The sequence below is a fragment of the Anthonomus grandis genome, chromosome 6 (assembly GCF_022605725.1).
Source record: "Anthonomus grandis grandis chromosome 6, icAntGran1.3, whole genome shotgun sequence".
NCBI classification, from domain to species: domain Eukaryota; kingdom Metazoa; phylum Arthropoda; class Insecta; order Coleoptera; family Curculionidae; genus Anthonomus; species Anthonomus grandis.
The window spans coordinates 16,700,418-16,712,333 of NC_065551.1; the positions used below are offsets into that span (position 1 = coordinate 16,700,418).

Genomic DNA, 11,916 nt, shown 5'->3' on the forward strand with positions numbered 1-11,916 from the left:
ATTAGAATTCTCCCCCCTTCCCCACAAGCCGGCATCTGGTGGCACTATTGTTAATAAACAACAATTTGTCATTAACCTGACGGATATATTTGCTGATGTTTACACTAATTTTGTTTACTAAAATTGACTATTATATAATACGGTAAGTAGCATTACTTAAAGAAAAATACTGCCAGCATTGGAACGATTTTTTTTTGTATACTATTGTATTTTGCTAGGATATTTTGAGGGAATATGGACGAGCCAAAATCAGAAGAAAAGTCTCCGCTGCTGCTGTATATGGTTGAAAACGACGGAAATGTTTCAAAGAATAATAAAAGAGTGAACTTCGACAAAGGAAGGCTGTATGGAATCTCATCGGGGGCGACGGCAGTGTTTACCGATTTCCCAAGTAAGTTATTTTTAATTTTAGACAGGAGAATCTATTTGAATTTCTTCTCGTAAATTGTTAAGAGCCTTGTATTCATGTTTTGTACACATAATTCATCTACAAACTACTCTTTATAATAATGTAAATGCAAGTGTCCATTTGAAAACTTTTAATGCGAGTCTTATCTTATCTTATCTTATCAATAAAGTTAGAAAAACTAAATTTGGTACAAATATGTATATGAAAGGAAAGAAGAAATATCATATGTAGGTGAGCAATCCGTTAAGCTCTATACATTAAAGCCCCTAAATTTTAAATGAGCCTACCTGCTTTTGTGATACCTCAAATTGAAGGTCTTTTTGGGTAGACATTTCTTTTTAAATGTGATCCAGGGTCGAAGAAAGTATAATTTCAATTAAATATGCTATATTGAATAAACGAAATCATTTTATCGTTAAATGCTATTCTAAAACATTTAAAGCTCAGATTAGACTCCTGTTTAGGTTCAAAGAATATTGTTTACTCTCAATACAAATACAAGTTTAGTGGGTCAGGTTTTAGTTAAATAAACATTACCTATTTTAGTTTTGAATTGTATCCAATATATTATTAACGGTTAATTTAACATAATTCAAAAATTTAACGTATTTTTTTTATTAATGGGATATCTGTTAGTTTGTTATTTAACAAAGTTTAAATAACTCATAGACATATAAATATAATAATAAATATAAATAATCCTTATTTATATGTCTATGAAATAACTAAATATATACTTTCATAATGGGTGAGGTCAGAGGCGGCGCGTCGCACTGTGTTTTGTCTTATAGGAAAATGAGGACAAAATTCATTGCTTTAATTTTAAAATGACTTTTAACGTAACTTATACACTTTTGTCAAGAGACAGAAAGCGTTAAATTTTAATAATGGATAAATGTACATTATACAGGGTGAAATACGAAGTATAAACATTTAATTTTAATATATTACCTTATATATTGCGAAACTGGTATTAAAAATATATATAGTGGTACCAAAAGGACAAAATTAATAATTAAATATATATGTTAACATTATACAGGATGAATGTATTTCAAGTGTAAATATTTACTTTAAACCCTTTCAGTACTGACCTGTTTACTACCTATTATGACGTATGGACGACTGCCTTTCACTGTGGCGGATAGACGGCTGTCATATATATATAGGTCAATATACCAAAATATAGATTATATCATAATAGAAATGTTTCTATATTTTTATTATTATTTTTTTAATCGATTTAATAATAAAACATATTGAAAACGTTTAAATATTTATGAAGAAAAGAAAAGCATACAAAAATTCTTGATATGAATGCAAAAAATACATAAAAGAACTAAAATTTTTCCAAATTCTATAGGACATTGCTTGTTTTAGTTTAAAATTTAATATTTGTCTTTGGTATGATAAACCTCGAAACATGGAACTATGCACAAACCTACGTTACACTCCCTGCACATATATCTGGAAGCCTTTCTGTTTTTTTGGCCTAAAGTGGTTTGTGAACATACAACACTTCTTCTTTGAGCTGTTTGAGTTTTTCAGTAGCTGGCACTAAGTTTGGAAAATGTCGCTCTCTTAATCTGGAATTTATTTCAGTGTACATCACTGTTGGTTTCTTCTCGTACCTATACCTAAAAATTTCAAAATATTTAGCTAAAATAGTGAAGAACGAGAAACAAATACTACTAACCTTAGAAACATTTGGCGAATAACATTCAACTGGAACTTGGCAAGCGAAATTTGAGTGGTTTGCTTTGTGGAGTACATAGCATGAGCATTCAGCATACAAATGTCTAAGGTATGAACAAACAATTTCCGGTACCATTTAACTGTCTTACGTAGACAATCAATGCTGCTCATCATCATGTCAGAACGATCTACTGCTCCCATGTTTGCATTATACTCAGCCACACACAAGGGTTTTTTGACGTGTTCTTTTGTAGTCCTGTCGATTTTGTCAAGAGTAACCATTTCATTTTTATGCATCATTGTTACTTCTCGCCGGTCCTTCCATTTTAAAACGAGATACTTGTCCGAACTCCTCCAGGCAATGTCTCCTTCACTTAGTTTTTCATTAAATACAGGCATGTGTAATCTATTAAACCTTACAGTGCCACAGAAATTGGTTTTATGATCAAATAAGCAGCTTGAAAGTGCAGGACTGCTATAAAAGTTATAGGTAAAGACCGAATGACCATTCTCTTGATAAAGCTGAAGAAGCTGGACAACAATATTTCCAGAAATTCCTAAACCTGGAATGTTTTGTTCTGAAACGTAAGTGTCCTTCCCAATATAAACAATAAAATCGAGAAGGTATCCAGTCTCGCAGTCACACAAAACATAAAGTTTAATACCAAAGCGGTGGCGCTTGGTTCGAATAAATTGTTTAAAGCTAAGTCTTCCCTTAAAAAGCACCTGGGTTTTGAAATGGGTAAAATTCTGATTTAAATTTTTGTTTAATAAGCTCTAGAACCTTTTCAACTTTAAACAAACGATTTGTTGTGTCTTGTTCTTCACTATTGGCAAAATGCAAATTTCTTAGGATCTGAAAATATCTGTCTCTTGAGATGTGTTTTCCAAAAACAGGAGAAAATAGCAAGGGATCGAAGGACCAATTTACTTCTAATTTTTTATTTCTGGGCATTAGCATTGTAAGAGCAATGAAAGTAAAAAATTCATTTAAATTAAGTGCTTTCGAGTTTTTTTCTTTCTGTTGATCTGCATATCTATTGGTCTCTTGGATAACATATAGAACAGTTTCTTCAGTAAAAAGATTAAAAAAAAATCTAATTCTGGCGAATTTTCGGTCAACGTCTGATTTTTTACTCCACTATTTACCATATTGAATTCATGAAGCTTGGGTTCAAAATTTAAGTTGGTCCATTTCAATGTGATGTCGCTGTAGTCGGGCATATCAGAAATATTTTCCTGTTCTTGTAAATTCTGTTCATCATCTTCCTGCTGTTCACCAAGCTGGTCGTCTGCATCCCTTATCTCGTAGGTACTCCATGCTGTCATCACTCTCAGTTTCGCTTGGCAAGTATTCACTTCCACTGTCCATAAATGGATCATCGTCACTATCCTTATCAGATAACTCACGTAACATGTCTTTTATATTTTGCACTTCGCGTTTTTCTAAGCCACAATAATTTTCCAAATCAGCGCCGCCATTTTCTTCCGCTCGGAATCTTTTCGATCTTGATGGACCTGGATGCTGTTCGGACGACATTATAACAGCCTATGCACACTATAAAAACTCAACTAAACGCAAATAGTAATGCCGAACAAACCACTACCGAAATAACAACAAACAAACCCTTATTTCGGCAATTGTCGTATTTTTCCGCTACTGTCAAATATAGCAGTCGCTCGGATGCCAGGTACCGTTATCATGACCGATATATCGGTCAGCCGTTCATACTGCAAAGAAAATTTTAAACTTTGTCTTATATTTATGTCAGTCGTCTAAGGGGAGTGTTTATTATGATGTCATATATATCGGTCAGCCGTCCATGTGTCAATTTATTATCTGACATATTATATATGACAGCAGTACCGAAAGGGTTAATATGATGTCCTATACAGGGTGTCTCACGACGAATAGACGCGTTCGATATCTCGGAAACTATTTTTTCAAAAATTTTGAAAATTTGGTAACATGGCACAGTCGATGGGGGCTACACAACTAAAATATTTTGACAGTTGTGACGTTTCCGGTTATACCGGAAGTAGGTGTCAACTTCGTTATTTTAAATGGAACACCCTGTATATTTTTACATTTTTGGCTTTTACGTGAAATTCTAAGTATATTTTGTGTATAATGTTCTATACCTAAGTGTAACCGTTTTTGACATATTCTTAATTTCATGTGAAAAACTATGTTTATAAGCCCTAACATAATTACCGATTACTCCCTTTTAGTAGCCTTTATTTAATGGTTAGTCTTGGTTTTATTTTAGAGAAAGGACCACTTTAAAAGACTATTTTAATATTTGGCTAAAAAAAAGATACAGGGGGGGTCAAAAACTAGCATTAAAAATTAAAATGAAAAAATCAATAAAAGTCAATTTTTTTAAATGGAAACCCCCTATTTTTATAATTTTTTCATAAAGATAATTAAAAATAAGGTTAACTTTGTATAAGGTTATCTAGTCCAAAAATTGATAGTTTCCGAAATATTGGCAGTTTAAATTTGGCCTAATATTAAAACCCGTATAGTAACACGGCTTAAGTATTGTTGATTAGTTGGGCATGACGGTTGTCATAGTAACCGCTAGAAGCGGCAGTAAGACAATGGATTATATGCATTAAATTTATAAGTTACTTGCTATTTAAGTTTTCTTCGTAAAAGTGTAATTTAATTAAAAAGTGTACATTTCTGTTATAATTCATTATCTTACTGCCGCTTCTAGCGGTTACTATGACAACCGTTATGCCCAACTAATCAACAATACTTAAGCCGTGTTACTATACGGGTTTTAATATTAGGCCAAATTTAAACTGCCAATATTTCGGAAACTATCAATTTTTGGACTAGATAACCTTATATAAAGTTAACCTTATTTTTAATTATCTTTATGAAAAAATTATAAAAATAGGGGGTTTCCATTTAAAAAAATTGACTTTTATTGATTTTTTCATTTTAATTTTTAATGCTAGTTTTTGACCCCCCTGTATCTTTTTTTTAGCCAAATATTAAAATAGTCTTTTAAAGTGGTCCTTTCTCTAAAATAAAACCAAGACTAACCATTAAATAAAGGCTACTAAAAGGGAGTAATCGGTAATTATGTTAGGGCTTATAAACATAGTTTTTCACATGAAATTAAGAATATGTCAAAAACGGTTACACTTAGGTATAGAACATTATACACAAAATATACTTAGAATTTCACGTAAAAGCCAAAAATGTAAAAATATACAGGGTGTTCCATTTAAAATAACGAAGTTGACACCTACTTCCGGTATAACCGGAAACGTCACAACTGTCAAAATATTTTAGTTGTGTAGCCCCCATCGACTGTGCCATGTTACCAAATTTTCAAAATTTTTGAAAAATTAGTTTCCGAGATATCGAACGCGTCTATTCGTCGTGAGACACCCTGTATATATTGTGAAACTGGTGTAAAATATTTTTAACTGAATCAAACACACAAAAGTTAAAATTATAGATTTAATAATATAAATAAATACAAAGTATAAATATCTTAATTATGCTTTTTTATATTTGCAAATAATGTAAAATATTTATAATAGTAAAAATACTATAATACTAACAATGTAAGTATTTTTTCTTCAAAAAAATCTAGCACACTGTTGAATTTAATAACTTTTAAGCAAATACTTGATTTATTAATTTTACTTTTCGAAAAAACAAAAATTCGATTCTTAAATTCTGAAAATCGGTTTTTAAAAAACTTTTATTTTGTACAAATTTTACGGTAGCAAAGCTATATGAATCGAAGTAAGCAATATTACTATTTTCTGGTATTTATAAAAACGCTTATACCACTTAATAGAATACTACGTAATAGAATGCGCTTAAGCAAAAGGCCATACGTTATTATCAACAAGATAATATGTGAGATTTTTTTAGTCTAACTCAAAAAACTACTCTTATTTGCGAAATGTGAAACCAAAAGCAAAAAACTCTCGTGACTTAAGTATAATATATGAAAAAAGAATATACCGGGTGGTGCGTCGCCGAGCGGAACATAGGAAATCCCATGTAAATTTTAAGGGGGTCAATTATTGACTTCCTGTACATTTTACAGAAAAAATGTAAGATAACTTTTTGAAGAGACTTCTTTCAATCTGGCAAACCCTCGTGCAAAGTTTCAGAAAATGTTAGTAAGCGAATCTTGAATTATTCAATTAAATGTAATTGCAAAATTACCAAATTTTCGGTTCAGGTAAAACCAGACACCAGCCACCAACAAACAATTTGTTATAAGGGTTTGTCAAATCTGACGTACAGCCGAATACAAGAAATGTTTCTTTTTTCGTTTTATCAATCTCACAACCAAAAAAAGAAAAATTTTATCATACTTAGAATTTAATTAAACCAATAGCAGTATCTGAAATATTTTCAATTTATTTTCCCATCAAGCCTATCTGGTCTATTTCAACCATTTAACCTATTGTTAGTAAATTCGAGTCCAAAGACATTGCAATAAATAATTGTAAATGTTTAACTCATAAGATCGAAAATAGATCCGAAAAAGAGAGAACTTAATATTTTACTAAGTGTAGAAAAATAAAATAAAATAAAATAAAATACAATAACTTTTTTAAAAATAATAGAGAATTACATAAAAACATCAATTAATCAAATGTTCAAACAACCCCCCTATTAACAGCCAAACAATATCCTAACCGATCATAAAATTCATTTCTAACGTTACTAAGTTGATTTGGGAAATTTTATTACATTCTAACGAAATAGCGTTTTGTAACTGGTTTAGATTCTCACTCAAATTTTACACTTTTATAAATGACTCCACAAAAAGAAGTCATTGGGTGAAAGATCAGGCGACCTGGCTGGCCAAAGTATCCGGTACCGTGGACCAATAATATTGCCGTTAAAAGCATTTTCCAAGCACTCTCTAACCATAGGGGCATTATGGGCCGGGCAACCATCCATTTGGTACCAGATCATTTGATCTTCCTGAACAACTTTTTCCAAGGCGGGTCCAATTTGATTTTGCAATAAGTCCAAATAGGTTTCAGCTGTTAGGTTATAGTCTGACTAAAAAAATATAGAGTGAATTCTCCACTTTAGAGAAGGCACTCATGAGTCAGCCACACTGGGGATAAGGCTGAAGCTGCAGAGTGACAAAACGCAGTAGACGACAGAACTGGCAACACCACACCTAACCTCACCTTAGTTGTCACCTATTTGTTGACAAAACTAATCGAATACAGGGTTATTCTAATGACGTTATTCCATTCATGTCCCATAGTAAGTGATTTTGTGCGTGATAACACTCTTCGTGATAAAATTTGGCTTTCGGCCACTCTTAGTGAAAAATATATATCCAAATCCACCCATTTTGCAAAAAAACCGACCATTTTTCGTTAGTTTTAACAAAAGCCGCTAAACTGCAGAATACCGCTCTTTCCATCATTTCAAAACAAAATGCCATTCTTCGCTCTTCATCTCCTTCCTGCAGCTCTTGATGTTTTTCGAATTTATACGAATAATATTTGTGTTTTTTTTAAAGTGCGCAATACCGTTGTATGATGTTTATTTACCTCTTGCCCAATAACCCTCGTATTATCTTGTTTTCCTCCACAAGAATATTAAGATCTTTGTTCTCTCTTTCTTCGGCTCTATTTTCGATTACTTGAGTTGAACATTTACAATTATTTATTACGGTACCTTTAGACTCGAACTTATTGACAATACGTTTAATAGTTGAAATGGACGGAATGGGCTTGGTGGGGAAATAAACTGAAAACATTTCAGATACAGCTCTAAAACTGTTTCCCGCATAATGCCACTTAATTATGGCTATTTTTTCGCCGATTGAATAATTCATACTTGTTTTCAAATATCGACTGTCACTGATTTATTGACACTTTTCCTCACGTCAGTGACAATATTCATTTTACTGGTGCCCATTTGGTTTTACCTGAACCGAAAATTTGCTAATTTTGCAATTACATTTAATTGAATAATTTAAGATTCGCTTATTAAAATTTTTTGAAACTTTATACAAGGGTTTGCCAGATTGGTCTCTTCAAAAAGATATCTTACATTTTTTCTATAAAATGTACAGGGAAGCCAATAATTGACCCCCTTAAAATTTACATGGGTAGAGAATACTATATTAGGAGAGCTTAAAATAAAGCTTAAATTACTTTTAATATACCATATTTCCTCTCCCAACAAGTCCAAATAAAAAAAAAAAAAAAACCTCTGAAAAAATGAAAGAACTCTTATCTATTAAATCACTTAAAATTATATCAAATTTATAAATTAAATCTTATGGATTTTTTGTTCTATAATATATATAAATTGACAATAATATATTATATAAATTGACAATAATATAGTTAGTTTTTTTTGCTTCCAATAGTGACCTAGGCTGATGTTCTTCTCAGATAAACTAGAGATGTCAGTTCGTGGTTTATCTATAAGAGTATGTTTTCTGTTTTTTTCTGAGTAAAAACATTAATTTTATTAATGCTGGTTTCTATCGACTGCGTATTGAGATGAATAACAGACCATGTAATTAAGCCACGTTCTCTCTGTTTGTGGAGCGTCTTGGCAGGTTGATCAAATTCAGAATTTTTTTACAAAATATTTGATCAGCCATCAAAATTAAATATTCTTTATAAATTAAATTTATTTAAAATGAACAAAAAAACATCACTTTAATGTATAGTAACGGAAGCGAGTTAAGTTATTACAGGCGTCATAATGACCTATTAAAGTAATTCCCAAATCATTTTCCGCATACCAGTTAAAATAACCAAAATGAGCAGAGACATTCTCAATTTTATTTTTAAAATTAGAATTTTATTTTATAAATATATTAGTATATTTAGAATCAAGAATATTTATTTTCTTGAAGATTACATTAGTCCTTGTTGGATGACGGCCCTCATATCGTTCCTGGTGCTATTTATGATGATGTTACTGATGATTTCCACTATGGGTACCTCAAGCATTACTCTGCGAATACCAAGATGCCTACACAGGTAGCAAAAATGCCATAAAAATTATAAATTTACTATTGATTTTTGGTTTAGTAATACAGATCATCATCTAGACAATGCCACAATCCATTTAGTTCACCCTATAAGCAATTGGAGCCAGGACCAGTTAGAAGTTTTGGAAAAAATTAAACAAGAATATGGAGGATTCCTTATTAAACTTACTTTGATTCATCCTGAACCAAGCAAACTAAAGTAAGTAATATTTCATTAAATAGAAAGTGAGTTTTATTAAATATTTTCCTAGGAACGTCACAAATTTGTCAAATAGTTCTCAAACAACCAAATTTGCACCTTTACAAAACTCTTCCTCGCTAAAGCTTTCTCATGAGGCTCTCGAAATAAAAAGAGCCAAAAGAGCGAATAAATTGATGAAAAGACGCAAACGCACGGTTGACTTTCCCCCACTTGGAATCAGTTTTGGCATGAAGGGCCTTTTAGACATGCTGCTAAAAGGAGGAATTATGGGGAGACGTCAGAAACGAATTGTCGAAGAGAAAACGAATGGTAAACTATAAGTCTAAATATTCTTATTCTACAAATATTATTTTTTTTAAGACACAAATGAAATCAACACTATACTAAAATTCACCGAAATGAGTACTGTGGTAACAACTCCTAAACTGAAAACCTTAGATGATATAATCTGCGATTGGCCAGGTGTAGTAGTAACAAACTTAACCTATAAACAATTATTTGAAAGTACACCTCTGAGCAACACCTGGTCGAAACTCAGCTCTGAACTGGCAGATTTTGCCATTAGAGTGATTCAGCTCTGGCAACACGGAGGCCTCAGCTTTAAGATTGACAGCATTAGAAATGGCTCACAACTTCAGTGGGATGATATTGAAGACTTTTCCGTGACGCCCGGTAAGAGTTAATTAGATCAAAATACCTATTGTTTTTCGCCGATGAGATATACGAGAGTGGTTCAAATTTGATCGAGACAAACGCTCTGACACGTTTATTTGTTATTGGAAAAATTTAGTTTTTCTGTAAATAAAAATTACAAGGTACTTTTCCTTACTAGCTACACATGTTGTATGTACCTTTTCAAAAGTTTTCCTGGAGATCAAGGAGAATCGCACTTCGTGCTAGAATGCTCCTCCGTTTCGAGGAATAAGCTGGTTTCATGTGTGTTTTTAGGAGGTTAGTATACAGAGCAGTAGAGTCGTATACAGCATGGATGGAACGTTATGGATGTGCAGGAAGTTGTGCGCGCCGAATGTTGTCTACTGTAATGATGGTTCGCGGTCGACGGTCATGCGGCACATTCTCGACGGTTTTGTGGCCATCTTTAAATGCTTTGGCCTATTTAAACACATCAGCCCTTCAGGCACTCACTACCGAACTGATTTCGCCAAAACGAGAAAAATTTCCGTGTTTTAAACGCCTTCCCACACTAAAAAACGAATGACAATACGTTGCACAACAGCGGTCGGTACTTGACGTTCATTCATGGTCGTAAGCACGCGCAAGAAACTTGCGCTCCTGACGAAAACTATGTCACCAACTATGTTCGTAAGGGACCCAGTTATCTCATACTCGAGCCACGCCCCCAAGACACACATGCGCGCCATCTACAGCATTTGTCTCACATCAAATTTGTAAACCGCCTATAAACTAAAATACATGAAAAGCGCCACTTGGTGTGTATTATCAGGCTAAGGGCCAAAGTCGTGAAATAGAAACATTGCGATAATATTTAAAGATATTATAAGATTTTAACTTAGAAGTTGCCCTTATCCTAAGAATTTGGTATGTGATGTCTATCCCACTTCCTATTTGTTCATTAAGTTATTACATTAAATCATATCTTAAGAATGCTCATAATTTACTAGGAACGTCTTTATCAACAATGGAACCCATTGAATTCCTGCCTTTCCCCGGGGAACCCTCTGCCAAGGACAAATTGGAAAATTTCATCATGCAAGGAAGGCGGTCTTTCGAGAGCTTACGCAGAGAGGTTGTAACGGCAGATGACGAAGGACTGCACATATTCGCCAAGACTCCTTGTCACGTGTTTTTCGGGCAAGTTTTAGTCAATTTAAGGCGGTGCAAAGGGAATGAATCTCCTAGGAACATTATACAGAAGTCGCTGCGGATATTTTGTAAACACTCGGCTGTGGGCAACGGATATTGTAAAAATTTGGAGGGAGTTAATCAAAGGGTTTGAATGGGTGGTTATACTTTTAATTGTATTATATTTTTTAATATAATTTCTACTTGATATTGAGTCGTTTACTTTAGGGTTTTTTATTTAATTCCCAGCATTACCAAAAAATATTTTTATACACGCTAAGCCGTCCTAAAACTGGTTTTGCGACCCGGCTCCTTATATACTCTGCAGACCATGGTTCCGGAAGATTAACTTTCTACGTGTCTTCAGAAATGTCGTGCGGTGTGCCTGCTTGTGTTGGTCTGCAATGTCAGAGGACAGGTGTGGTAATTCCGGTGTTGCCAATATCGTTGCAATACGAAAGATAGGAATGGGAAATGTCAAAGTATGCTGCTCTTAACGGACCAGCAGCACGAACCTAATAAATATATCTGGACTTCTATTGCATATGGCCACTATTCTCAAAAATGACCGTTGTCTGGTGGCCGTCATTTTTATAGAATTGTTGTAAATTGTCCCTTGATAAACACTTGTTAATTACAAACCCTCATAAAATCATCTATATTTTGATTTTTATAGATAGCTGTACCTATTAATGTGGAAAACACTGTACATAGAAGGAAAGTAAAAGTCGTAAAGTAAAAATAGAAAGAAAATAAGAGCG

The 11,916-nt window shown here is 33.0% G+C and overlaps 1 protein-coding gene across 1 annotated transcript; it reads left to right on the top strand.

Annotated features, from left to right (window-relative positions):
• The first annotated feature begins 4 nt into the window (after window positions 1-4).
• Window positions 5-11,363, top strand: LOC126737971 (uncharacterized). The gene is made up of 7 exons (XM_050443110.1): window positions 5-142; window positions 219-391; window positions 8,992-9,118; window positions 9,170-9,328; window positions 9,381-9,640; window positions 9,692-10,003; window positions 10,975-11,363. Exons 2-7 carry the CDS (start codon window positions 235-237, stop codon window positions 11,307-11,309), a joined length of 1,350 nt encoding a protein of 449 aa, XP_050299067.1. The 5' UTR covers window positions 5-142; window positions 219-234; the 3' UTR covers window positions 11,310-11,363.
• Window positions 11,364-11,916: the final 553 nt, after the last annotated feature.

Coding starts and splice junctions, on each gene's coding strand:
- LOC126737971 (XM_050443110.1), top strand. CDS start 235: ATGGACGAGCCAAAATCAGAAGAAAAGTCTCCGCTGCTGCTGTATATG. Junction 9,119..9,169: donor ATACCAAGATGCCTACACAG/GTAGCAAAAATG, acceptor TTTTTGGTTTAG/TAATACAGATCATCATCTAG. Junction 10,004..10,974: donor AGACTTTTCCGTGACGCCCG/GTAAGAGTTAAT, acceptor ATAATTTACTAG/GAACGTCTTTATCAACAATG.